Raw genomic sequence first — 27,711 nt, 5'->3', positions numbered from 1 at the left:
GACGCACCGCACATGTACCGCACGCACGCACGCACGCACGCATCTTGAGACACCGCACAGCAGGGGCTCTGTGGGTGTGTGTGAAGGGTGGTTAACATTCTCCCTGGATCATATCCCACTCCTGCCTACACAGAGTATGGATCATAACCCTCTCCCTCCCTCCGTCTCCCTCCCTCCGTGCCCTCAGAGGGGCAGCCTAGCACCCTGCCACAGGAAGCTCGGGGAGAGGGAACAGGAGGATCCTCCCACCTAATGGCCTGTCCACCTCTCTCCCGTCCTGCTCTCTTTGAATCCCTTTGTTTTCTTCCAGTAAAATTAATTTGATCTTCATGCTCATCCTCCTTTCTCACTCTTTCTTGTTGTTTTCCTCCTCCTTCGCTCCCTGGTCCAAACTCACTCTTTCCTTCTCATTGTCTCGCCTTCTGCGCATTCCTCATGAAAATGAAATCATAAACATCCATTATTCATAAAAGCGTAGCAATGTATCTACCTCCCAGTTTTGACTGATTCCGCTGTGATGAATTAAGTTGGTTGTACTGCAGTGTGGTCCCTTGGCTGGGAGCAGCAGGCACCGTGATGACCATAGAGGAAGCTGCCTTGGGCCTTCCCTCACCAGATGGCTTGACTGGTGAGACGCTGCTGGCCCTTATGCAACATTAACATATCAGTGACTCAGGTCTGACTGGTTTCACACACACTTTCTCTCTCTCTCTCTCCCTCTCTTTCTCTCGCTCTCTCTCGCTCTCTCTCTTTCTCTCGCTCTCTCTCGCTCTCTCTCTTTCTCTCGCTCTCTCTCTCTCTCTCTCGCTCTCTCTCTTTCTCTCGCTCTCTCTCTTATTCTTTCTCTCCCTCTCTCTCTCTCTCTCTCTCCCTCTCTTTCTCTTTCTTTCCCTCTCTCTCTCTCTCTCTCTCTCTCTCTCTCTCTTTCTCTCGCTCTCTCTCTCTCTCTCTCTCTCTTTCTCTCACTCTCTCTCTCTCTCTCTCCCCCCCCTGGCTTCATGTGAGGTGGCAGCAATCTCAGGCACAAGCTGTCTAAACGAAAATTATCATCTTCAAAATGTCAATGCATTCATGAGGACAGATGCAAACTTAGCAGTAAGTCCAACAAAATCCAAATCCAACTGTACATATCTTGGATGATCAATCTGGTCTTGGATGATGAGTTTGATTAACATTCGCATAACATATCAAAAGGACGCAAACTTGCCAAGAGTGTTCAAAGCTGTCATCAAAGCAAAAGGTGGCTACTTTGAAGAATCTAAAATATAAAACATATTCTGGTTTGTTTAACGCTTTTTTGTTTACTACATAATTCCATATGTGTTCCTTCATAGTTTTGATGTCTTCAATATTAATATTAGAAAATAATAAAAATAAAGAAAAACCATTGAATGAGAAGGTGTGTCCAAACTTGTATATATATATGTGTGTGTGTGTGTGTGTGTGTGTGTGTTCTGTATATATATATATATATATATATATATATATATATATGTCTCTTATCACTGATATGTTAATGTTGCATAAGGGCCAGCAGCGTCTCACCAGCCAAGCCATCTGGTGAGGGAAGGCCCAAGGCCGCTTCCTCTATGGTCATCACGGTGCCTGCTGCTCCCAGCCAAGGGACCACTGCAGTACAACCAACTTAACTCATCACAGCGGAATCAGTCAAAACTGGGAGGTAGATACATATATATGGATGTTTATGATTTCATTTTATGAGGAATGCTCAGAAGGCAAGATAATGAGAAGGAAAGAGTGATAGTGTATATATATATATATATATATATAGAGAGAGAGAGAGAGATCTGTATATGCATATCATGTGGTTCCTACCTGATAACTTGCTATAATTCTACATAGAAGGGAAGGTTTGCTAAATGAGCAGCCAAGCTTTTCCCTGATGTGACAGATTGTCTTTTCGCTCATTTAAATGCCGTCTATACAGAGAAACACTTAAAGCATTTTTCTCCCTGAAATACCTGCTGTAACGTTTGAACCACACGTCTCTTTAATCGCCTCCTGATGAAGACTGAACTGGCCTTCGGGTGCTTTTGAAACCACCACAGTTAGAAAGAGCATTGTAATTATGTTGAATTATGAATGAGTAATGGCATTGTGCTCCAGATTGTTACTGGCAGTCAGAACCCGAGCTTCACATGTGCCGTGAGTTCTTCACTCACGTGTTCATCATTATCGACAGCGCTGGAGTAAAAAAAGAATAAAAAAAAAAAGAATAAGAAAGAAAGAAAGAAAGAAAAAACCCACAGCCATTGAGCTAAAACAGCCTGGTTATAAATAGACGGCGGTGCGCCTCTGCAAGCTTTTACTAAATTGCTTCTCTCCTGTCCCCACCGTCTCCGTCATTAAGATGTACTCAGTTCACTCAGTAATGGACGTGCTGATGACTCACCCTGGTTTCTCTAGTGATTCTGGACAAAAAATACACACTCACAGAGCACTTTATTAGGAACACTGTACTAATACTGGGTAGGGCCTCCCTTCATTAGGAACACTATACTAATACTGGGTAGGCCTCCCTTTATTAGGAACACTGTGCTAATACTGGGTAGGCCTCCCTTTGCTCTTTATTAGGAACACTGTACTAATACTGGGTAGGGCCTCCCTTTGCTCTTTATTAGGAACACTATACTAATACTGGGTAGGGCCTCCCTTTACTCTTTATCAGGAACACTATACTAATACTGGGTAGGGCCTCCCTTTGCTCTCAAAACAGCCTCAGTTCTTCGTGGCATTGATTCCACAAGATGTTGGAAACATTCCTTTGAGATTCTGGTCCATGATGACATGATTGCATCACCCGAGTGAATCTCCCGTTCCACCACATCCTAGGTGTTCTATTGGATTCAGATCCGGTGGCTGGGAAGGCCACTGAAGAACACTGAACTCATTGTCATGTTCATGAAACCAGTTTGAGACTTTTGCTTTGTGACATGGTGCATTATCATGCTGGAAGTAGCCATTAGAAGATGGGTCAATTGTGGCCATGAAGGGATGCACATGGTCAGCAACAATACTCAAATAGGCTGTGGCATTCAAGCGATGATTGGTATTAATGGGCCCAAAGTGTACCAAGAAAACATTCCCCACACCATTACACCACCTCCACTATGAGATGGTGTACAGGTCCTAATAAAGTGATTGGTGAGTGTATGACTGTGTATACAAACACAATGGCACACACACACACACACACACACACACACACACACACACACACACACACACACACACACACACACACACACACAACAACAACAACACCAACTATTAAAAGTGTGATTGATTGAAAAGTTTATTATATTACAACCATAAACTCTGAATACTAATTTGTAATCACAATGTACTGCATGATGTACATACGATGCAGGTGAAGGTCGAAGCCGCATATAGTTGACTACATGATATATGAAAAAACATAAAAATGAAACTGATTAAATAAATAAATAACATTCCTTTAAGTGGTATTAACTACAGTACAAATATGGTAATTAAAAGTCTCCTGAGCTGAGAGTAACAGTCTGTCTGTAAATGCCTGTTTAGAACATCAACGTCTACCTTTCTTTGGACAAAAGTTTCTTTGGACATTCCAGTCCAAATCTCGATATGGATGCCTTGCACTTATTGCCCAAAGAGCCATTTATGAAATATGTGTGTGGGAGTCAATTTGGTAAAACCGAGTCTAATTGAAGCGTGACAGATTGACTCATACACTGTATTCAGAACGTAGACTAAGAAAGTCTCTCTGCAAAATAATCTCTCTCTCTCTCTCTGTGTAAAATAATCTCTCTCTCTCTCTCTCTCTCTCTGTGTACTTCACGTTACAGTACCTCATCCTTCAGTCTATTAAAAGGATAGTTCAGGTTCTTCAATGTTAGACCTCATTGTCCTGTTAGACCTCACTGTCCTTTGCTTGGAGCTTTGTAAGCTCATCCAGACGCTTTTTTCGGACATAATTCCATTCTTGCTGTAGCTGGCTCTGGGGATAGCATTTAGCTATACCAGTGTACATGAATGGGATTACCTGCATGCGATCCAAAGCACAGAAAACAGCTTGGTATTGGTATAGCTAAATGCTAGCTCCAAAGCCAGCCAAAGAAAGCTCAAAAATGTAAATGTGACTGAAAAAGTGTCTGGATGAGCCTGGAATGCTCCAAGTGGAAAATTAGGTTTAACTTTGAAAAACCTGAACTATTCCTTTAAACCTGAATGATCCCTTTAAGCCTGAACGATCCCTTTAAGCCAGAAAGAAGAATAACCAGAGGTTGTAAGAATAGAACAGAGAGGACTTTTACTGAGAAGTAGAGACCTGTTTGAGAAAATCATTATACTTACAGTTTATCTACTTTATATTTAAATGTTTGACATTTTTCTTTTAAGAACGAATTTCTTTCTAAGGTCAGCTTCATCCATTCATTTATAGTTTTTAGTCCATTGAATTGGTTCTCGAACAACTGCTAAAGCCTTAAAGCCTGTAAAAACAGATCCCAGGGTAACACCACCTCTGATATGTCACTCGATCCTCAGACATTGACCACCATACACACATCCACACATCCATCGCCTGCTGTTCCTCACCTATAGAGGAGGTCCAGAGGGAGAGATAGTTACAGTAGGCGGGAGAGGAGGGGGAGAAGAGGGAGAGAGGGACAGGGTACTTTTACCCCAGGAAGACATCTCCGTAGAAGCCCTCCACCCCCTGCTGCTTGTCCCCGGCCTGGTCCACCTGCTCAGGGAAGTGGGCCCCCACACAGGTGTTCACCGCCTCTCTCACATCCGCAGGAAGTGACCTCATCTTTTTCTCGTGCTCAGACAGGGCCTCCTGGTTGAGCTGCAGAAAGACGGCGATGAGTGTGTGTGTGTGTGTGTGTGTGTGTGTGCGTGTGAGCGATTAGGGTAAGGTGGCAATATTAAAACCATTATACACCAGAATGTTCTATCTGGGATGCTTGTTAACAATGCTCTGGTATCGATGATTGTAATTGTAAATGAACTGTACATTTAAACTCATGTACAACATCAGATGGCACAAGCCCAGCTTGGGTGGACATACTGTTTTGATATTATTGTGTGTGTGTGTGTGTGTGTGTGTGTGTGTGTGTGTGTGTGTGTGTTTACCTGATTAGCCCGGACTTTGATCTCCTCCAGTGTGACCGCCTGTCTCTTCACCAGAGCCTCCTGCTGAGGGCTGCTGCTGCTGCTGTCTGTGGACTGAAAGAATACAAAACACGTGTCACTGTGTGTGTGTGTGTGTGTGTGTGTGTGTGTGTGTGTGTGTGTGTGTGTGTGTGTGTCTGTGTGTGTGTCTGTGCGTGCGTGCGTGCGTGCGTGCGTGCGTGCGCGTGTGTGTGTGTGTGTGTGTGTCTGTGTGTGTGTCTGTGTGTGCGTGCGTGCGTGCGTGTGTGTGTGCGTGCGTGCGTGCGTGCGTGTGTGTGTGTGTGTGTGTGTCTGTGTGTGTGTCTGTGTGTGCGTGCGTGCGTGCGTGCGTGCGTGTGTGCGTGTGTGTGTGTGTGTGTGTGTGTGTGTGTGTCTGTGTGTGTGTCTGTGTGTGCGTGCGTGTGTGCGTGCGTGCGTGCGTGCGTGTGTGTGTGTGTGTGTGTCTGTGTCTGTGTGTGTGTCTGTGTGTGCGTGCGTGCGTGCGTGCGTGTGTGTGTGTGTGTGTGAAGGACAGAAACAGTGTGTCTAACACACCTGGTCATATTACTCGACTGTGTGAGCACTTGTGTACTGAGGTACAACAAGGAGGAGAGAGTGGATCAATACGGTCGGGTCACAACAGACAGACTGGACTTGTCCAGTTCAATAAAGCTGTCTCTAATGCAGCGAGGCGCTCAGTATCAGAGCTGTGTTGATCAAACGAGCTACCGGACCCTCAGAGACTCACCAGGACGGCACACAGACACACCGGATCGAACCGGGACGCAACGAAACAATTAAGCAATGAGAGCTGAAGGCTTCAGGTGAAGCAGACCTGAACCGGACGGGTTTGGAAAGAGAGTTGAACTGCTTGGCTGGGGACCCAAATACTGTTGGTGTGAATGCCGATGAGATGAGCCGACGCGGGGGAAAGAACAACACCGCCGCTCAGTGAGTCATCTCAGTCCTCACGCTCTCCTCTGTAAACCGGGTGAGTAATATAATGGGCATGCCAAGCCCTCTGGTCAGGGTGCTGCACTCCTCACTGTGTGTGTTTGTATGTGTGTAGGTGTGTGTGTGTGTCTGTGTGTGTGTGTGTAGGTGTAGGTGTGCGTACACTTCTTATCCATCGTGTAACCATAGTTACCCCGCCAATCTGTTACTGTACAATAGGTGGACACATGTTCACGAGACGTGACATGTGATTCACACCTCATGTGTAGATGTGGAAGCACTGCAATGACACATGTAACACAGACACATGGATGTTCTGTCTCCGCCTGAACAATACTCTTACTTACCACGGTATCAGTCTGGGGGGGCTCATCCAGCACTTCACAGCTCATTCCCCTTTTGAGCCTTAGAAAATCATCAGAGAAAAACATGGATTTAGCATCTCCCACGAGATTAAATACAGTCTGTTCAGAGCATATGATAAAAACTAATTAAACAAAGAAATGCATCACAACAGAGAACACACCAGTGCACTGCCACGTGTGAGACTGGAATAAAGAAAAGCATTTTTTTTTTTTTTTACTTTTCTTTAAGACCTGGATTCAGAAAACTCTCTGCATGTTTTGCACTGTTCAACAAGATAGGAACAAGGTACTTCAACAAGATAGGGAATCAATGAGCAGAAGAGTGAATGGTCTCTGGTGTGTTCCCACACGGTGCTGTGGGTCTGCAGGGTCACGGTGCCGGCTCACCTTGCCTTGTCTGAGGACGAGCGCTTTGAGAGGACCTTCTTCCTCATCTCCTTGGTGTCACTAGAGAAATAAAATTAAAAAATACAAAGAATGTCAATAAGGCCGTTAAACCTCATATTCTAACATCTAAAGCGTGTGTGTGTGTGTGTGTGTGTGTGTGTGTGTGTGTGTGTGTGTGTATGACCTCTCACCAGTTCATTTCCCCAGATGAACAGAGGTTAAATATAGTCCTAAACTGTCTAACCCTTAATAGGGGGAAGATGGAGGCTGTTTTATCCCTTCTACTGCTGTTTGAACACCTGGTGGCTAATAGATGTTCTATGATAACCATCTGCCAGCTGGGGACACTGGATAACACATACGTGCACACACACACACACACACACACACACACACACACACACACACACACACACACACACACCCACCAGAGGACAGCTGAGGACACCAAAAACCCTGCAAGGTGGGGTGACTCATTTATTTCTTGAGTTATTCTCTTTGCAAAATGTCAAATGCTTTCCTTCATGCACACACACACAAAGGCACAGATTTAGACCAGATTCTACAGAAGAGGTCTTTCAGTGTGCACTCAACACTGTGTTACTGCATGGTCACGGTCACGGTCACGGTCATGGTCATGGTCATGGTCATGGTCATGGTCACGGTCCCGGTGGCGTACCTTTCCAGAGCCTTCAGCTCGCTGGTGTGTTTCTCCGAAGCCATCTCCAACAGCTTGGCTAGCCGCTGTCACACAGGAAACAGGAAACAGGAAGTGTCACTGACAGACCGACAGAGTGGAAGCTCTCCCAAATGCAAAACAGCCCAGGAGGAAGTCAAGTCTCCTCTGAGAGGTGTTAAACGTCAGCCGTTACTAATTGGATAAATGGCATGCGATAATGTGCAGTAAAACTTGCAGTGCATTAAAAAGTGTTACGTCATGCACCGTGCTTAGACCTTTGCCATACATTTACATGCACTACCGATTATATCTGCTCCTGGAATCTGCCTGTAACCCTCATTACGGCCAGCTGTCGCCCACTCCATTGGGCTTCCAGACAAGGTCTATTCCCCTGACTGGTAAGGTCACGACCCATGAGAAAATTACCTGATTGACCTCTCAATCTCATGCAGATCCGGAGCTTATGCTAAGAGCACCCCAGAGCACCTGGCTGCAATGGATAATCAATACCTCACTACAGGGCTGGCTGCACGCCCACGGGTCGAGGCACGCTCTTGAGATGCTTAGTGAGGGAGGTGCAGCACTGTGGGGCCATGCACGTGCATTTGGAGCTGTGGGAACGACTCCTAGTTCTTCGGTGAATTAATCCAGAGGGAATCAATAGGCGTAATGAACAGAGCCAAGTGAGAGTAAGGAGTGGTTAGGGACCTGTGCAGACGGTGACCAGAGGTGGGTAAAGCCACAGGTGTATGGAGTACTGTTTCTAAACAGCATCTTCAAAGAAAAGAAAAGCGTTCTTGCAAAACTCCACCATGATGTGCGCGAACATTCTCTTTTTATTCTAAACAATCGAGATCTTACCTTGAATGCTTAAAGGGAGACCATCCAACAGTGGGCATGGATGAAATGTACAGTAAAAAGAAATCCACATTGCCTTGAATAAGAAATACCCAAAGACGTACATATATATATAAAGTGACTTACATTGTAGTGAGTGCACACATTTTTCAGTATATATGGGCCTAGGGGGGAACCCCCAACCTAAGCGTTGTTAGCACCGTGCTCTACCAACTGAGCCAGTAGCAATGATTGTTACACATCATGATCTGAATGGTGTTGTCAGGTGTTGTCATAACGTTGTCAGTACCGAACCTCGATAGCATGCTGCTCCTTCCTCTTCTTCATCTGCTCACACTGCTCCACCCACAGAGCACGGAGCTCCACCTGCAGCCTCTCCTTCTGCTCCATCACCCTCTCCGACTTCTGCTCGTCCGCTGTGTCAGCCCCTTCCCTAGGGGACAGAATCACGCTGTGAGGGAGGAGGGACTGGACATGACTTGGCCTGACATGACACGACATTACATGACATGACATGACATTACATGACATGACATGACATGACACGACATTACATGACATGACACGACATGACATGACATTACATGACATTACACAACATTACATGACATTACATGACATGGCCTGACATGACACGACATTACATGACATGACATGGGGAAGAGGAATAGTGTCTGTGTTGTGTCTAATAGCCAGAGGGAGATGGAGATGATCCCTGTAGCCTCAACCTACCAGCCTCTCTCCACACCACTCATCCCAGCAAGGGCACGCCATCCATGTTGTAGCTGGGACTTTGACATCATATATTGTTTATCTTTCATGTAAAGTTTTCTGGACAAAAAATATGTCATGACACCCGGGGAGGATATATTTGCTTGTGAAAAAAAACCTCTTCTCAATTAAAGTCTGTTTGTATCTCCTTATTTACCGTTTTACCAAGGAAAACACATTAGCCAAGGAATATTCTAATTCTCTCGGAAACTAATTAATATCGTTCTAAATATATTCACATTAATGAAACCGGTCAACAAACAACAACATGATTAGTGCTTGAACATCATGATGTATCAGCCAACGCCCCCTAGTGGCCGATGAAAGAACAGTCATCTGCAGAGGAGCCACGAAACATAAACACAAGGAATGAAAGTGAAGGAGTGACGGATTATGGATTATCTTACTCTTTCTTTCTCAGGGATTTCTTCTTGAGGCACTTGAAGGTGTCACTGTATTTCTGGATCAGCTCCTCTACTTTCTTCTGGAACTTCTTCTCCAGCTCCTTCATGTCTTTTTCCTGCCTCTTGGTGACCTTCAGGAAGCTCTTGTGCTGCGTCAGCTCCTCAGTGCTCACCGTGGAGGGCTCTGGGAGAGAGGAGAGAGGGCTCAGTGTGTCCCTGTACTGTGTGAAGTACATCTAGGACTCCTTTTGTTGTGAGTCTAACTGTATTTTTAGACCCAGATTGGTGAATGGCAGATAGAATTCTAAATATATTCCAGTCATTCAAACTTCAAATGTGATGGACCCTGGCCTCACCTGTGTTGGAGTCTGTGGGAGAGGAGGCCTCAGCTGCTGGATCAGAGGATGAGCTGGGCTCAGAGAGAAGGACGGGAGCCATGGCAGACTCAGCCACAGTGGACTCAACATCTGGATCAACATCTAGGCTAGGGGTAACATCTGCGGTAGGCGTAGCATCTGGGGTGGGCTCAACCTCTGGGGTGGGTGTACCATCTGGGGTGGGCGTAACATCTGGGGTGGGCTCAACATCAGGGGTGGGGTCAATGACGGGGTCTGTACATGTAGTGGGGTCAGCCTGAGGCTCAGGGGCTGATTCTGTGGCTGGGGTTGGGGATGCTTCTGGATCAACACCAGGGCCAGTGCTCACATCTAGGACGGGATCCGGCACAGGGCTCTCTGGCTCTGGTGCTTTCTCATCAAGAGCGTTTGGACTGGAGGTTTGGGTGGGGTCAGCATCGCCATTGGGCTCATCACTGCTGGTGTTAAGGGGAGACTGTGGGTCTTTGCTGGCGTCAGGCTCCGAAGAAGCCTCCTCTGTAGGTGGAGTAGTCTGGGCACCTGTGGCATCCTCCTCCACCGGACCAGAGGAAGCCTCAGTCTCTAACTCTGGTGAAACAGTATAGGCAAACAACACGCAGTCAAATTCAAAACATCAACAGCAAAAATCACTTTTAAGATGTGACTGTTGAGAATTAGATTAAGAGCATCGGGAACAGATACTTCTACCCTAACCAATGTGAAACCATTACCTGGCACTATGTCCTCAGTTGCAGCCTTCTCTATAACAGTTGGTGTCTGTGCAACAATGGGCATCTCATACGGAGAGATGTAGTCAGCAGACTGTCAACACAGACAAGAGCATTATCTCTCTAACAAGCATAATCATTTTCCAGGACCTATATTAAGCCTATCATGTTTTTTTATGAGGTAGGGAGGGTAGGGAGATTGCTGTAGGCAGTAAACACTTCATTTCTCTGAGGATAAGTGGTCTTTGTAATAAAGATGATTTACCTCTTGTGTCTTTGTTGTCTTTTCAGAGCTCTTGGTTGGATTGAATAAGGCATCTGTGAAATCTGAGGGAGAACAAGACAGTACATGATTAAGTTTCATAATCAATCATCTTTTGAAAAAAAAAAAAAAAAAAAGAAACTGTCTTCAAGGCGTATTCGGCAATATGTTTCAAACCAGTGGCTATCAAAATAGAACTTTCAAAAGTAGGTCAACTGAAATCACACTCAATCTCTTTCAGAGAGAGAATCAAGAGAATTCATATGCTCTGGTGCGTCTTATATAAAAACAGAAAGTAAAAGGTAAGTGCACCTGCGAAAGCTGCAGGGATGTAGTCCTTGACCTCGATGTAGACAAAGAGAGCTGGCAGAGTCAGAGGCATGTTACTCTCACTGCGCAGACAGATGTGCTGGAAGCCTGTGAGGCAGAAAAAACACGTAAGTCAACCTCTTTTACTCAAGGTCTACTTTCCATCAGGTCAGCAGGCTGACACAGACTGCTGTTCTTGGAGACTGTGCTGAGGAGTGGTTTTAAAGGGATAGTTCGCTTGTTTACACCTTATAGTCAGATGGTTCCTTACCCTGAAAGTCCATGGGCCAGGATAAACTGTAATCCATGGTTCAGAGTTGTTGAGCAACTACAAACTTCAGCAAACGAAGAAAAATAAAACTCTGACTTGGTTGTTAGAGGTGATTTGAGGTGATTTGGAGCTGATTTGGAGGTGACGAATTTGGCCACAAATGTTGAACTGTGTCTCTTGATCCCATTCAACTCTGAACCATGGATTACAGTTTCTCCTGGTCCATGGACTACTTTCAGGGTAAGGAACCATCTGACTATAAGGTGTAAAAAAAAAAAAAAAGAAGTGAACTTTCCCTTTAAGACACGGCTACTAACTCTGCTACCAACCTGACTGAAGAGCGTCGAGGGGGATGATTCTGTGGCCCAGAAACTTGCCATTCTCCTCGTGCACCACGAGCCTCAGGGAGGCCATGTCTGGCAGCAGAATCTGTCCGCACAACGACAGCGATAAAAACAACACGTCCACACTGGGATATCGTATAGTTGCAGCTGTCCAGTCGACCAATAGAAAGGCTTCACACTTTACATTTACATTTTACATTCACGGCATTTAGCAGACGCCTTTATCCAAAGCGACTTACAACAAATACATTTGTTTAAGTAAGTGAATCATCTATCCATTAGTCATCATAAGAATAAGTAATCTATGGTAGGACCAGGGGCCATAGGCAGCCACAATGTTAGAAAAATAATTAGTTTTTTTTTTACAGGAGAGAAACTTGTACAGGGGGGTAGTGGGGATGAAGTCTTTAGGAGGGACAATTAAGATGTAGCCTGAAGAGACGGGTCTTCAATCTACTTTATCCTGACTGAAACACCTGTATTTTCTCCACAAAACTACAAAAAGGTTTAGATACATTGCTGAAATATCGAGACACATGCATATTCACACGCAAGCACGCACGTACGCACGCACACACACACACACACACACACACACACACACACACACACAGACACACACACACACACACACACACACACACACACACACAGGCACCCCCCCCCCCACACACACACACACACCTTCTCAAAAACGAAAGGTTCTTCATTCCAAACTGGGTTAATGGCGTTTGGCGTAGTAGACCACTTGGTGCGATACTTCTTCTTTGGGTCTCCCGGCAACCCGATGATCTCAGCCTCAACGCCCGTCTTCACACTCTTGTCAGACAGGAACTGGCCTGAATAGATCTGGTGAAGTGTGAGGGAAGTGGATTGATGACCTGACATTCAGTGTGACATGTTTCATCTTCCTCCACTAAACACTGATATTAGACCTGCGGTTCGGGTCGGCACCGAGACACTTCGGCACTGAATAGGTCTGATTAAGTATGAGGGAAGTGGACTGATGACCTGACATTCAGACGGACATGTTTCATCTTCCTCTGACTTACAACACTGACATAAGAACAGTACAGCCTAAAAACACTACGGCCCATAGATAGAGAAACATTAGACATCTTGATGAAAATATTCAATGTTTCTCTCAGTAGTTCAACGAATATTGAAAGGAGATATGTAGCTGCAGACACATGCAGAGGCCTGTATACATATTGATTGTGTGTCCTCTTGGGGGAATATCATAAAACAAACAAAAAAGGTGTACAGCCAAACCAAACAAATAGAGCCCCAGGACGTGTCACTCTCCAAACAAGAGGGAGGAAACCAACCCTTAGCCACAAACAACCAGCTGCACCAAACAACCAGCTGCACCAGCTCTCACAAACAACCAGCTGCACCAGCTCTCACGAAGTTAGAGTTAAACAACAGACAACAATCTAGAATGCATTAGTGACAATGAGCAATAACCTCCATTAATTATGTAAGAACCAGACAATTTCAGTTCAATACTCTTTAGAATAAACAATTGTTATATATATATATGTTTCCCCAGTAGCCTGAAGCAGGGCCAGATGGAGGAGAGAGGTTATGTCTCTGCTGTTCACAATGAGGCAGTGGTGAACCTGCCTTGATGGTGAGTGTGTTGGCCACGATGGTGTCGATCCTGTCAGTGAAGGGGTCAAACTTCTTGTCACTGCGACGGAGGAGGTCATGCTTGAGCAGGTATCCCGTCCTCCCATTGAACTCAAACAGAGACATGTTCAGCTGCATGGGGAAATCTAAAAAACAACAACAACATAATAACACATGTCATTTAGCTGACACTTTTATCCAAAGCGACTTGACATTGCAGTGAGTGCATACATTTCTCAGTATATATGGTCCCAGCGGGAATCAAACCCACAACCTTAGCATTGTTAACACCATGCTCTACCGACTGAGCCTCAGAGGACCACCTCAGCCACAGAGGACCACCTCAGCCACAGAGGACCACCACAACACAACGTTTCTAGAGCTAAGTTAAAAAATAACATTTATAATTTAGGAGTCTTCTTCTCTTCATTAGTTACAGAATATAACACAATGTGAGTGGGAGACGGTTCCATTAGCATTTTTCATGTAATGTAGAGAACAGAACAGCGCCGTACGACTTAAAGCAGTGCAATACTGACCTGTAGTGGTGAACAGAAGAAAAACCTTTCAGACTCAAAAACATCTGAGTTCAAATACATGCATTTCTCAATATGCCACACAGAAGAACTACTGCACCCAACCGAGCTGGCGTGTTAATACATACCCATGGTCTGGTAGTTGTATTCAAGAGCTGATGTGTTAATACATACCCACGGTCTGGTAGTTGTATTCAGAGCTGATGTGTTAATACATACCCATGGTCTGGTAGTTGTATTCAGAGCTGATGTGTTAATACATACCCATGGTCTGGTAGTTGTATTCAAGAGCTGATGTGTTAATACATACCCATGGTCTGGTAGTTGTATTCAGAACTGATGTGTTAATACATACCCATGGTCTGGTAGTTGTATTCTGAGCTGACGTGTTAATACATACCCATGGTCTGGTAGTTGAGCGCCACCATCTGGCAGCCTGCGTTCCAGAAGGGCTGGGGGCTGTAGTTGGAAGAGTCCATTCTGGTTCCTTTAGGGTATATTCTACTCATCTGTCTCTTGTTGTACCTGTGTTATGTTGTTTAGGAAGTATGTGTGGAGGAGGCTGGTAGAGGTAGAAATCAGAGGACGGGCTCATTGGAATGCATGGAATGGAATGTGGAATGTGGAACGTGTGTTTTGATACCATTCCCGATTCCGCTCCATGCATTACAATGAGCTCGTCCTCCGATTTCATCAAAGCATCCTTTGACCTTGATTATTCTAAGATTAGCACTGTTGCTGATGTTTTCGTGTGCTTCAAAAATGTTCCGCTATAAGCCTGGAAGGCCTGAAGACTAAAGTAACAGTGTTGTCAAAGGATACTCCACAAACTCCACTGCATTCTTGGAGATGAAACTCTCTCCTTTGGTCTCCACAAAAGATGAGATGACATAGCTCTTGTTTTTCTCTGGCCAGGGCAGACATGACAACAATTAGTGTAAATCAGCAACTTGCATCTGCAGCACAATGTCCATTAGATATGAGTGATATAACGTGATATAGTGATGTAATCTACATTGTGTAAAAGAGATATTTTTTTTAGGAAAAACTGCAGGTTATCAAACCTATATCTTACCCATTATTGTAAAATAACAAAGACACATTCAATTCAATTAATCACTAAGCAAATCAGGATTTACTTCTGGCGTTGTCAAAAGAGACGAATTTGTTGGGCTGGATATAGTTGACCAGGGCAGACATCTCTTCATATGCTGTCACTTCCTGTCCCGCTGTGCCCTACGGTGGGATCAACAGGACATGTTAGGTCATGTCTGAGAGATGTACTGAAACAGGAAAGGGAACATCTTAGAAAGGACATCTTCCTCTACCTCATCTGAGTTCTTCATCTTCTCCTCATCCTGGTCTTCATCCTTCTCGTCTTCTTGGTCCTCGACGGCCACCTCCCCCTCTGACACAAAAGGACACAGAGACACAGAGAACATCAACAATAAATACAAACATCAACCACATCAGCACCACCACTATATCACCACAACATCCCCTTGACATGCGGTAGCACTCACAGCAGCACCAGCATAACCCCTGCATGTTATGTCATGATACAGATCCAACATATTCCTCCCTGTAGTTGTGTACTGTTTGTTCTCCATACCTTGGCCCTCCTGGCAGGTGAGGGTTGTGTTGCTGGCGTCCTGTTCGCTGTTGGTTGTGGTTGAATTCTGGTCCTGCCCTGCAGTCTTCTTTGGGTTAGCCTGGTTCTGTTTCCCATGGCTGCCCTTCTTGTTCTTGATCAGGACCTTGCCCATGAGCTCTGCTGGGCTCGGGATCTGCAGGCCCGGCTTCAGCTGCACAGTCACAGACAGAGGAGAAAGAGATTAACACACACCACACCACACGCACGCACGCACACACGCACACTCACACGCATACACACGCACACGCACACACACGCACACGCACACGCACACACGAACGCACGCACACACCACACGCACACGAACGCACACACCACACGCACGCACGCACGCACACACCACACGCACGCATGCTGAGGAGATGTGTGCTCTGTTCAGACAAGGTGAACACAGGTTAGCTGTACACATAAATCAGTCAGGGAAGAGCAGACTGCAGAGGCCCCTAAAGTTCAAGTCTAACACTGATGAAAAAATGGGAAAAGGTTGCCGAGGGTGAAGATTCTGTCTTATTGCTTCTTTGGAAGGACACAAGCGTGACTGGAATTGAAAAAGTAAGTGGGGTAAAAAAAAATGGTGAGATTTTCAGATAGAGTTTACCTTCAAGAACAGTTTACATTTAATGAAACAGGACATCTAGACTGCTTGGTTGTATTATTTAAAACTCACAGGGTACTTCTCCAAGGGGTCCATCAATAGGGCATCTCCAAATATGGTCTTACAGTAGTTAGCCATCTTCTCCTGCTGCTTCACCCTAACAAACCATAACCACATGTTACACCATTACCTTTTACTGTCTGGGAGACAGGCTGGTTCATGTTCTAGAACAACTCTCAACATGTCCTTCCTTTGCTAAAGGGTGGCGACCCTTCATATATGAACAACATACTGTACGATGGTGATATCAGATATATAAGTAAAAACAGAAGAGAGAAAAATAGTGATTTGTTGTCTTACGAGTCCACATGGTTCTCAAAGGAGAGGATGATGGGGTATTGTGATGTCTTGAAGGCGCTCTCCGCGATGGCCTCAATCACATCCTGTCAGACAGACAGACAGGCAGACAGACAGACAGACAGACAGACAGACAGACAGACAGACAGGCAGACAGAGAGACAGACAGACAGACAGGCAGACAGACAGACAGGCAGACAGACAAACAGACAGGCAAGACCAATCATCAACTGAAAACACTACAGACCAATCATCACCCTAGACATACAGAGGAACAGCTTGACTGGCAGTAACAACACAACTCCCTCTCCTCCAGCCAGCCTGGACCCAGCTCAAGCACCCTCTCACATCTGGTGTGGAAGTTGGTCTGCGACCGTAAACTGCTGCTGATGTGTATTGTCTGTGTGCCAGACAGACAGAGGAACATGGCTCTCGGTGCCCTTAAATGGCAGTGTTGAGCGAGGGGAGGGGACATGTGGTGTTAGGGAGCGTGGAGAACAGGCAGTCTCTCAGGCACAGCATGAGTACTCTGGTGCCTAGCCTCAACCTGACTTCACACTCTCCAGTGTGTCTCTGTGGACACCTGCTGGCAGACACTCAGAGGAAGCTGTCGCCCTGAGACATAAAGCAGGATCCACTTCCTCGTACACGGGACACTGGGGTCTGGAATACTGTCCTATCACATTAGGGACACGGCAACGATATCTGGGGCAGTGTTTAGAGACTTCAATTGGGTTCAACAAGAGGTCATTGTTGTAGTTAGATGACTTATGCTTGGTTGGCGTTCAGTTTCATTTCATTGGTATGAATGTTCTCTGTAAATGTAATATATACATATGCCATTTAGCTGACGCTTTTATCCAAAGCGACTTACATTGCAGTGGGTGCATACATTTTTCAGTATATATGGTCCCAGCAGGAATCAAACCCACAACCGAAGCATTGTTAGAGCCATGCTCTACCAACTGAGCCTCAGAGGACCTCTAATGATAACAACTGATCTGAATCACCCGATGTGGTCAGAAACTGCTTCGATGGGCTGAATGTAAACATCTAGTTCAACGGAGCCCTACGCTGCACTGTCCTGCACTGGGGGGTGAGGGCGGACACCTTGAACAGGATCTCGGTTGTCATGGTGAAACCGTGGGTGATGATCGGCTCCTCGTCCACCGGTTTTCCCTTCCAGCAGTCCAGCTCCAGACACCGGCAGCCGGCCAGCAGACACTGACGGTACATCTCTGGAGACGACACGCCCGAAAACTGGCCAGCTGTGGAGAGATCACAGGGAAATGTGTCCGATTACCACACGCTGCGAACACATCAACAACATAACGCACCAGACAACATTGTTAGTTAGTATTTCTCAGCCATGAACTCTCCATTTCCTCTGCAGACGGCGTTTACTTATCAGAGAGAGGGTGTTGTTTACTTATCAGAGAGGGGGTGTAGTGAAGAAGCCTTTCAAGTAGGCCTTTTCCGTTTGTATGGATCTAAGTTAGGCCTGTAAGTTAGGCCTCCCTAAACCTTGTTTAGCAGTGCTGATGTGTAACATTTGACATGAGGACAACGCATGATTTGTTGCCCTCTGACCTGTCAGGTAGGTGTTGTGGGAGGACTTGATGAGGTAGTGGGGTATTGGTTGGCTCATGTCCTGACACCTGGCCAACTTGTCCAGTATGACCACAGATGTCTCCGGCCCCATCAGGTAGAAGAGCAGACCCTCGGGAGAAATCTGACCTGTAGAGGAAAACACAAACACCTGTATGTTCTGGAACATACTGCTTACACATAATGTTCAGTTACCGTCTCCCTCAGACTTGAAAGTAGTTAATCAGCACTACAGCTGGGGGCTAAAACATCCATATTGAGAATCCATACTGCAAAATGAATGGATAACAGCCCACAGTAAAGGTCCAGTGCATGTTATGCCCAATAGAGTCAAATCAAATCAAATGTATTTGTATAGCACATTTTACACAGACAAATGTCACAAAGTGCTTCACAACAAAAACAATATTAAACAATATACACAATAAACACAATACAAACAATATGATCTAGAAGCCAGATCACCTCTGTTGGAGTTGGAGGAGCAGGGCTCGTACTTCTCGATGAGGGCCTTCACCTGATCAGGTCGTATGCGGGGGAAGAGCTCCTCGTTGAGCCGGGAGTCCCTCTGCTTCTCGTTGATGAACTTGGCCAGGCTGTCTTTGGTCATGTAGGGTTTGGCCTTGGCTGAGCTGCAGGGGACAATCAGCCTTGACAATCAGCCTTGACAATCAGCCTTGACAATCAGCCTCGACAATCAGCCTTGACAATCAGCCTCGACAATCGGCACATCAGCATCTCACTGGGGCCAGGGCCCAGACTACGCCTGGACAGTGCCCAGTTGCGCACCTGTGCCAGGGAACTAATGCACAAACTAGACTCCCTAACGGACCAAGCGTGGTGAGGGGGACATAATGAAAATCACAGCTGGCACCTGACATCTGCAACCACGGGTTCCATTTCCAGACTTATAAACTGATTTAGTTTGAACACAAACTCAGAAAGAGGAAATGTCATTTGCCACCAGTTTCGTGAGTATCTGTTTGACAGATAGTCTACAGTACAGTACAAATACAGTACAGTCTGTATATCAAGATATCTCTCTATGCTGTAGATGAGCGTCAGAGAATGACTCACTAGGAAGTGAAGATCTCGTAGATTTCCGGGCGGGGGCAGAGATTCATCAGGAAGCTCTTGAAAGCCGCTTCGGTGAAGACATCAGCCTTCATCGTGTCGCCCTGAGAGCACACACACACACACACACACACACACACACAACAGCCCCTCACAATACGGCACTGAGGGTTGGGATCATACTGTTTATAAAGTACTGTATAGTACACGTTATAAAGTATTGTATACTGCATTGCTTACGTTATAAAGTATTATATACTATATTGTATACTTTATTAAGTATTATATACTATATTGTATATGTTATAAAGTATTGTATACTGTATTGTGTACTTCATAGTATTATAGGCTTTGCGTTGGGTTTTGTATTTTAGTTGTATACTGTACTGTACTTTCTAAGTGCTGTATTCTGTAGATGATCTAACCTTTCCTTTGGGGAGGTGGGCTGAGGCCAGGGCCCCCTCCACCCTCTTCTTATCAGCTGGAAACATCTTGTAGATACTGAGGAAGAAAATAATTATTAATAATAATAATAATAATAATAATACATTACATTTCTATAGCGCTTTCTCATGGACTCAAAGCGCTTAACATGTCATTAATAAGACACTAATAAATATGACTTTCAGCTGTGGTATTCAACGTGGTATTCAAACACCTTCCAGCACATTCTGCATGACATTGTATGTGACTCACTTTTTGACAGGGAGCTTGCCATCCTTATTGGTGTGAAGGGATATGCGGACGTACCTAGGATTGAGCGTGTGGGTTTATTGAGAAATTGTGAATATACTGTGTGTGTACACAAATAGTGAATGTTTAGATGGTGTTGATGAAGTCTCCACCAACTCCACTGAAATGTATACACAAATACACAGACAGAAGGATGGGATATTTTTCCACTCACATCTTATCCAGGAAGATTTGTCTGCATGCATTGCTCCTTGATGGGTTGTAAGCTATGGCAAGAATGTCAGCTGCCCAGTTCTGTACAACAACATAATTCTCAATTAAATGTGTTGTAAAGCTTAAAAGGGTACGATATATCAGCATACCTTTCCTAAAAACAATGCATTGGGTTTTCTATTTTAGCTCTGAAAGAATCTGTCTGGAATCACTACTGTACTTCCCATCCCATGGTAATGCTATACTATTTCCAACCACTAGAGGGCATGGAAATGATCAGTGCTTCAGGAAGAGAGCGTCACACGTCATGAATCCTTATTTCATTTCAGTTTATTAAAACCAGATATTGGAGTCATAAACTTATACGGATGACGAGAATGGAGGCCATTTTGTTTCGAAAGTGAAAGCTCATATATTTGAGGGTGGCCTGGTGCAAGGTTGGAACTACAGAGCAAGTCAGGATGTATGATATATCACTAGGTAACTAGGGGCGGCTGGTAGCCTACAGGTTAGTGAGGCCGTCCAGGCTGGTAGCCTACAGGTTAGTGAGGCCGTCCAGGTTGCTGGTTCGATTCCCCAGCCCAGCGAGAGAGCTGGATGTGAGCTGGTGACTGGAGGGTTGCTGGCATCATATCTAAGCCGATGGCTGACCCTGTGCCCAGAGCCCAGAGCTCTTCTCTGCCTGGGGGTGGGGGGGGGGGTGAAGATGGCTGACCCTGTGCCCAGAGCCCAGAGCTCTTCTCTTTCTACAGTAGGTATGAACTATATTTATATAATTTTGTTGCCATAGTAAATAGATTAGAATACCTGTGTGACTTTCTCCTTGTATGCAAAGAAGTTGTGGTAAGTCAGATTCACCATGTCAGGGCCAGTGACAACCGTCAAGGTTTTGGCTAAATGGTGGCTGTCTGGGAAATCCAGGTTGAACACATTCCGGACTTTCGGGTGCTGTTTTTAAAAAAAAAAATCACCAGACATTTGCATCATAGTTATGAGTTATGAACGTTAAGGTGGTAATAACAACATGGAACTCCTGTTGATTCTCAAAGTTAGCATATCATTCGTTATAACAACATGGGAGAAAAATATTGGTTTTATGCTTTTCAGTATGCTCTCGTTTTTCATACGGTACGTCCTTAGATGCTTGTTCTCTCTCATATCCCCTCCCAATTCCCTGCTCTGAGTCTCCTGGGCAAATGAGGCCTGCTGTGTCTGTGGCATCTGCTTTCCATATACAAGAGCTGAAGCCTTACCAGACAGGCAAATGTCCTGCCTGCTGCCCAGAGCATGCAAACTCTGCTGTGCTGAGGAAATGAGAGCATCAGGCCTGAGAGACCGGCTGGGGAGCTAACACTATCCTCCAGTCCTACAAACCATCCATCGTACCAACACCTTTCTTGTTACTGTGGCATACAGTACCAGTCAAAAGTTTGGACACATCTTCTCATTCAATGGTTTTTCTTTATTTTTTAATTATTTTCTACATTGTAGATTCATATTGAAGACATCAAAACTATGAAGGAACACATACAGAATTATGTAGTAAACAAAAAAGTGTTAAACAAACCAGAATATGTTTTATATTTTAGATTCTTCAAAGTAGCCACCTTTTGCTTTGATGACAGCTTTGCACACTCTTGGCAAGGTGTGTCCAGACTTTGGACTGGTACTGTATCAATGAAAAGGGAAACTGAAAATGAAAAGTTATTCTTTCTCCTGAGAAGAACATATATTTCCCTGTTCAGAAGGCAAAAAGAGGATGAACTTGGCACACCAGTTGGGATGCTGTTGTTTTGAGGAGACTGACTCTCAAGGGAATAGCTTTAACCTTTGAACCCTCATGGTGGGGAATAATCCTCTCTGCGGAGGCAGCCCAGGGTGGGAGCCAGCAGTGGGACAAATTCAAACTGTCAAAATCAATCAGCTCTCTGACTGGGTGATTTGCACAAAAATCACACAGCTGTGCTCTCGGTGCACGAACGCTGTGTGTGGCTCCCTGTGTGTGTGTGCGTGTGTGCGTGCGTGCGTGCGTGCGTGCGTGCGTGTGCGTGTGTGTGTGTGTGTGTGTGTGTGTGTGTGTGTGTGTGTGTGTGTGTGTGTGTACGTGTGTCAGAGAGTGTGCTCTGTCCTGTGGCATGATAGTGTTTATTGCCAATTTTGCAATGCAAATTGTCCCCTCACCCTAATACACAAACGCACACTTTAATTGTGTGTATGCAGTGCTTTTGATCATCGAGTGAAAGAAGAATGATTGGATTAAACTGCAGTGAAAGGGCTATGCATCTTACATAATGGTACTCACTTTAGGAAGTTTTGCATATTTTCCCGATCTGGTGTCCCTGATGGTTGCAACATCCAGGAACTCTGTCTCCTAGAAACAGATATTTACAGAAATCACGACCACTGCAACGCACATTACAGATACGAATGATGCAGTTACACATCTTCCTGATTGCATGAGGAAAATGATAACTCGTTCATGGTTGTGTCAGGATGAGATAGATCCCTGCACCTTTCTGAAAATTGCAAATATGCTTGTACTACGGGACGAATACACTGTGTGGACACAAACACTAGCAGTGATTGTACACATTCCACATAATGTAGACACTGGTGTGTGTGGTGTGTGTGTGTGTGTGTGTGTGTGTGTGTGTGTGTGTGGGTGTGTGTGTGTGTGTGTGTGTGTGTGTGTGTGTGTGTGTGTGTGTGTGTGTGTGTGTGTGTGTGTGTGTGTGTGTGCAAGTGCATACGTGTGCGTGTGTGCGTGCATGTGTGTGATTAATGCTTCAGTGGTTATCAGACTAATGTACTGCAGACCAGAAGGTGCCTCAGAGAGAGATATATCGAGAGAGAGAGAGAGAGAGAGAGAGAGGAGAGAGAGAGAGAGAGAGGGAGAGGAGAGAGAGAGAGAGGAGAGAGAGAGAGAGAGAGGAGAGAGAGAGAGAGAAAGAGAGGAGAGAGAGAGAGAGGAGAGAGAGAGAGGAGAGAGAGAGAGAGAGAGAGAGGAGAGAGAGAGAGAGGAGAGAGAGAGAGAGAGAGAGGAGAGAGAGAGAGAGGAGAGAGAGAGAGAGAGAGGAGAGAGAGAGAGAGAAAGAGAGGAGAGAGAGAGAGAGGAGAGAGAGAGAGAGAAAGAGAGGAGAGAGAGAGAGAGAGAAAGAGAGGAGAGAGAGAGAGAGAGAGAGAGCTCTCAGCCTAGTGGGCATTGCTGTGAGTTGAGCTATGCAGTGCGGCAGGCTGGTAAACCCACATCAGCGCCAATCAATAACCTCCACAAGGCTGCTGGGACTGTGAGTCAATGCAGTGCAGCTCTGACCCATCCCACAGCAAGACCCAATTCACATCCCTGAACATACACTGTGTGCACACCGCGGGGGGCTCTGAATCATTCCATAGTCAGACCCCCTTTTCCATCTGTCAGCATTCACTCTGAAGCACCCAGCTGTCAGAACACATTTCATTTAGGCTATGAGGGTCTGAACAGACTGTGTGTCAGTGTGGGAATGTTTACAATAACCCTTCACTATCTGACAATCATTATCTCATTGTATGGTAATGGAAATGGTCATTTCATTTAAAAAAACAAAATAAAATACATAAAAATCTTCTTACCTTGCTCTGGTTGGTCCAGTAGAGGTAGTAGCCCTTCGGGTCCATTTTCATGGTGACAGGAACAGTTTTTGTTGATTCCTGTTTACAGAAAAGATTGTGTATATATTTACAATACCAACAATGTACCCATATCCATCTGATACCATTCACAGTTTCTCCTCAGATGAGCTTCTGTTACTCAGTGGTACAGAAATTACATTTTCCGTCAAAACAGACAACATAGCTGATACCAGAAAGCTCACATATGAATAGAGCCCAATCCATATAAAAGTACTGTAGCACCACAATTCACTTCCTACAGTCCAGTGTCAAATCCTACATTATTTACACAGATTTGGCCCAAATGTCACCTTGAAGAGAGACAACCTGTTTTTAACTGATTTCAAGGCTCAAGATTTGCTCTCGAGAGTCACTTCACTGCCTCCTGCTGCTACAATAATTCTGTACATTTTTATTTTACTGTATTTACGGTTATTTACTGTTACTACTTTTAAGGCTTATATTTAGATTTACATTTTATACTTATGAGACTGTATTGTTGATGTTGCTTGATGTTGTATACTAGTATATGATGAGTATATAATGATGATGATGGTATATGATGAGGTTGTATATTAGTATATGATGAGTGTATGATGATGTTGTATATTAGTATATGATGAGGTTGTATACTAGTATATGATGTAATGACAAATCAACTTGAACTTCACTGCCAGGAATAGCTGCCTACAGTATACTCACCTCCGACCATTTGGTAAACCTGTCCCCTTTGACCAGGTAGTCCTTCACCTCTGGAGGCTGCAGAGTGTACCGTCTCCTGTCCATTCTGTTTGACCCTCTCCCCCCCTGGTGCTCACCAAAGTGATGTTGATTGACTAGTGGTGATGAACCCCTGGTCTACACCATGGTCCTGACCAGTGTGCTGTACCCTACTCTCACTCTCTGTTCTGGTAGAGATGTGGCTAACTTCAGAGACACAGGTAGGACTAGGGAGGCACCCCAACAAATATGCATTGCAAATGAGTATCTCATCATGCAGTAAAAAAAAAAAACTCAAATAAAAAAACGGTGTGTATGTCGATGAGAGGGTGGAGGGGGGGTTGCCCAGTCTATGCAGGATCATGTCTACTTTGGTTTGCCATTATTTTCTGTTTAGTAATATAACATGTTACCGCCAAGTCAACAACGTCATGGAAGATTGTAGGTGACGGTAGAGGACAGTGATTAATGCTGATTCATGGTTTTTGAGTGCTCGCTGGCATTTGGGTAACATGCAAATATCCTGCTTGAAAGTAATAACTTAGGCAAATCACGCAAGCCAACGAGGACAGGAGGACACAAGTTACGAAAGTGACTGGAGAGAGTCGGTGCATGTGGTAAAATCATACACATTTTATTAGATCAAACAGGACGGTCTTCACAGTTCTCAAATGCAAGGGGACACTTGACGGTACAGGACAATTAGAGGAATCCGTATTTGATCGGAGCAGCAACATGGTAAAGAGTCTATCAGAAACAGTATATGCAGATAATATATGCCATTCAGCTGACGCTTTTATCCAAAGCGACTGACATTGCAGTGACTGCATACATTTCAGTATATATGGTCCCAGCGAGAATCAAACCCACAACCTCAGCGTTGTTAGTGCCATGCTCTACCAACTGAACCACAGAGGACCAGATAAGTTGCTGTACGTAAAATGCGGTTGCATTCAATATATGAAAGGTCCTCTGTCGCTCAGTTGGTAGAGCATGGCGCTAACAATGCTTAGGTTGTGGGTTCTATTCCCGCTGGGACCATATATACTGAAAAATGTATGCACTCACTGCAATGTAAGTCGCTTTGGATAAAAGCGTCAGCTAAATAACATATATTATATACAAATTCAATGTACACCAAGAAACGACAGACTCAAAATGAAAAAAACACTAATTTCATTTCTCATTCCCCACATCTCCATTTCATGTAGGCCTATTAGCAGTGGCACATAAGGTAGCCAAGCCCCCAGTCACCTAGCATGGATGCTATAGATGTCACATGACCCCAGATATTGGGCACAGCTGGGTCTACAGAGAGTGCCAACCTATCACATACAGCTTTACACTCGACCCTGCTGATTGGCCTAGCTCATGAAGACAGGATTAAACTAAACCCTTACTGTGTGATAAAGCAATTTAGAAATGGTCACCACTGAGGATGACATGTGCTGTTAACACCATGAGATACTTACATAAACCTGGACATCAGCAAAATAACCCACTAACAAATAGGGCTACCTCTAATCCCAGCTGAGATTTTATTGGTCAACAGTATCAGGTGTTTGGTTGGGTTGTTTTTAAAAAAAAGAAAGAAAAGAAGATGATCATTGATCAATCGTGTAATCCGAACGTTTCGGTATTTGTTATGAAATGTGTTCAGCAGCACGTGACCAGATGTTGCTCGCCACGACCGTGCACGGTACCTGGATTCTGGGCCTAAGGTGGACCGCTGTCCAAGGTTCTGAAATAATGCTCTGGCTTTGCCATCCCGGGCTTCATCGTGGCGATGTCAAACTTGGGCCTTTGTGTTGTTAGCCTACCTCGTCCTCTAAGCTTTATGTAACCCGTAGGCCTACAGTAGACCACGCACAGCCTCCAAGCCATGGGGCCCCAGGCCTACGTAGTATAGCCTACATGGTCTAAATTGAGATTGGTTGATGTTTGAGCTATCTGGACATTTTGCATTGTTTATCTGCTTCCTCATACCTCATAAACAAGCGTTGAGGTGAGCTGTGCGTTCTTGTGGTTTCTTTAACGCAGTCCCACTACCGCACAGCTGCTGGTCCTTTAAGAACCTCCGCCCGCCCCCTCTCCTGTATTTTTAGCTGAGCAAGCCACTTCATTTCGTTGGATAAGACAGACAGTTGTGTACCGTTTGATCTCACTTAATCGTTTTAATTAGTTATACTGCGGATTCGCCGTGTTACTCATTCTCCGGGAATGTGTTTTGGAATAAACATTTTTCGTCCCGCTGACGGACGCTGAAAAGAACCCAGGAGATGCCTCATCCATCCATGATGTCCATAATGAAATACAATGCTGCACTGGACTGGCTATCGAAGATAAACCGCAGTGCCTTCTAGGATGAAATGAATGAACAACAATCTATTTAGCAGCAAAACAGTCCTACTGTTTTGGACGGGCCAGAGTACCGTGTTCGTCTCCATCCTCTCTTAACCCCTTGGTTGCTGTCTTCTCTTGGATTGTGGATATCAAGAAACCTTCAAGACGGACGGCGTGGTGGAGCATCGAGGGAAAAAACGGGGAAATATGAGAGAGCGGGACTTTATGCCCAATATGGAGAGGGGCAAACCTGCTACTTATACGGGGGACAAAAAGGCTAAGATGGCTGCGAAGACTAATAAAAAGTGGGTGAGACTAGCCACTGTTTTCGCATATGTATTGTCTGTGTCCTTAGCAGCCATTATTTTGGCCATTTACTACAGCTTAATATGGAAGCCAACGAGCGCGTCCTCTCCAGCTGGAAAGCCGGGGGTGCCCGAGGAGGTCACAGCTACTGCTAACATCTCAACAAACATCTCCACAAGCAGCAACGTCTCAGACACTAACTCCACACAGACAGACCTGTCATCGCTCAATGGGACCTGGTTAAGCGCGAACCCAGAGACCAAGCCATTTCACTGGGAGAGCACGATGTCCGACGGCGCCGTGCCACAAAGTGCGCACTCTGAGCCGAAAGGACTATACGCAGCTGCTCACAGCCACACAGCCGCAGGAACTGCAGAAAGACTGAAGTATGAGAGGGGAGATAGGCAGGCTTCTGGGTCTGGAATGAACAGTCAGAACCCGTCAAGCAATGGAGCTAACGGCGCCACGCATGATGAGAGCAAGGAGA

The 27,711-nt window shown here is 45.1% G+C and overlaps 1 protein-coding gene across 1 annotated transcript; it reads right to left on the bottom strand.

Annotated features, from left to right (window-relative positions):
- Nucleotides 1-3,370: 3,370 nt before the first annotated feature.
- On the bottom strand, nt 3,371-24,657 carry plcb2 (phospholipase C, beta 2). The gene is made up of 32 exons (XM_083683456.1): nt 24,558-24,657; nt 23,817-23,894; nt 22,510-22,578; nt 21,015-21,155; nt 20,209-20,288; nt 19,998-20,051; nt 19,727-19,802; nt 19,305-19,405; nt 18,693-18,859; nt 18,210-18,356; nt 17,730-17,887; nt 16,623-16,705; nt 16,335-16,419; nt 15,626-15,818; nt 15,342-15,421; nt 15,153-15,249; nt 14,836-14,920; nt 14,414-14,538; nt 13,472-13,623; nt 12,530-12,694; nt 11,831-11,930; nt 11,234-11,338; nt 10,925-10,986; nt 10,663-10,753; nt 9,932-10,519; nt 9,579-9,759; nt 8,695-8,833; nt 7,543-7,607; nt 6,864-6,923; nt 6,459-6,516; nt 5,140-5,232; nt 3,371-4,852 (listed from the first exon to the last, which is right to left on the bottom strand). Exons 1-32 carry the CDS (start codon nt 24,639-24,641, stop codon nt 4,682-4,684), a joined length of 3,933 nt encoding a protein of 1,310 aa, XP_083539582.1. The 5' UTR covers nt 24,642-24,657; the 3' UTR covers nt 3,371-4,681.
- Nucleotides 24,658-27,711: the final 3,054 nt, after the last annotated feature.

Source organism: Argentina silus (assembly GCF_951799395.1).
Source record: "Argentina silus genome assembly, chromosome: 13".
Taxonomy (NCBI): Eukaryota; Metazoa; Chordata; class Actinopteri; order Argentiniformes; family Argentinidae; genus Argentina; species Argentina silus.
Note: the sequence above shows the minus strand (reverse complement) of the source record. Positions and strands in the feature narration are given on the sequence as shown.

What these genes read in the sequence shown, in the direction of transcription:
- plcb2 (XM_083683456.1), bottom strand. Translation starts at nt 24,641, where the DNA reads ATGGACAGGAGACGGTACACTCTGCAGCCTCCAGAGGTGAAGGACTAC. An exon ending in TACGAGATCTTCACTTCCTA is followed by an intron (nt 18,860 to 19,304) that starts GTGAGTCATTCT and finishes TGTCCCCTGCAG; the next exon opens with CTCAGCCAAGGCCAAACCCT. An exon ending in AACTGAGGACATAGTGCCAG is followed by an intron (nt 10,520 to 10,662) that starts GTAATGGTTTCA and finishes CTGTTTCACCAG; the next exon opens with AGTTAGAGACTGAGGCTTCC.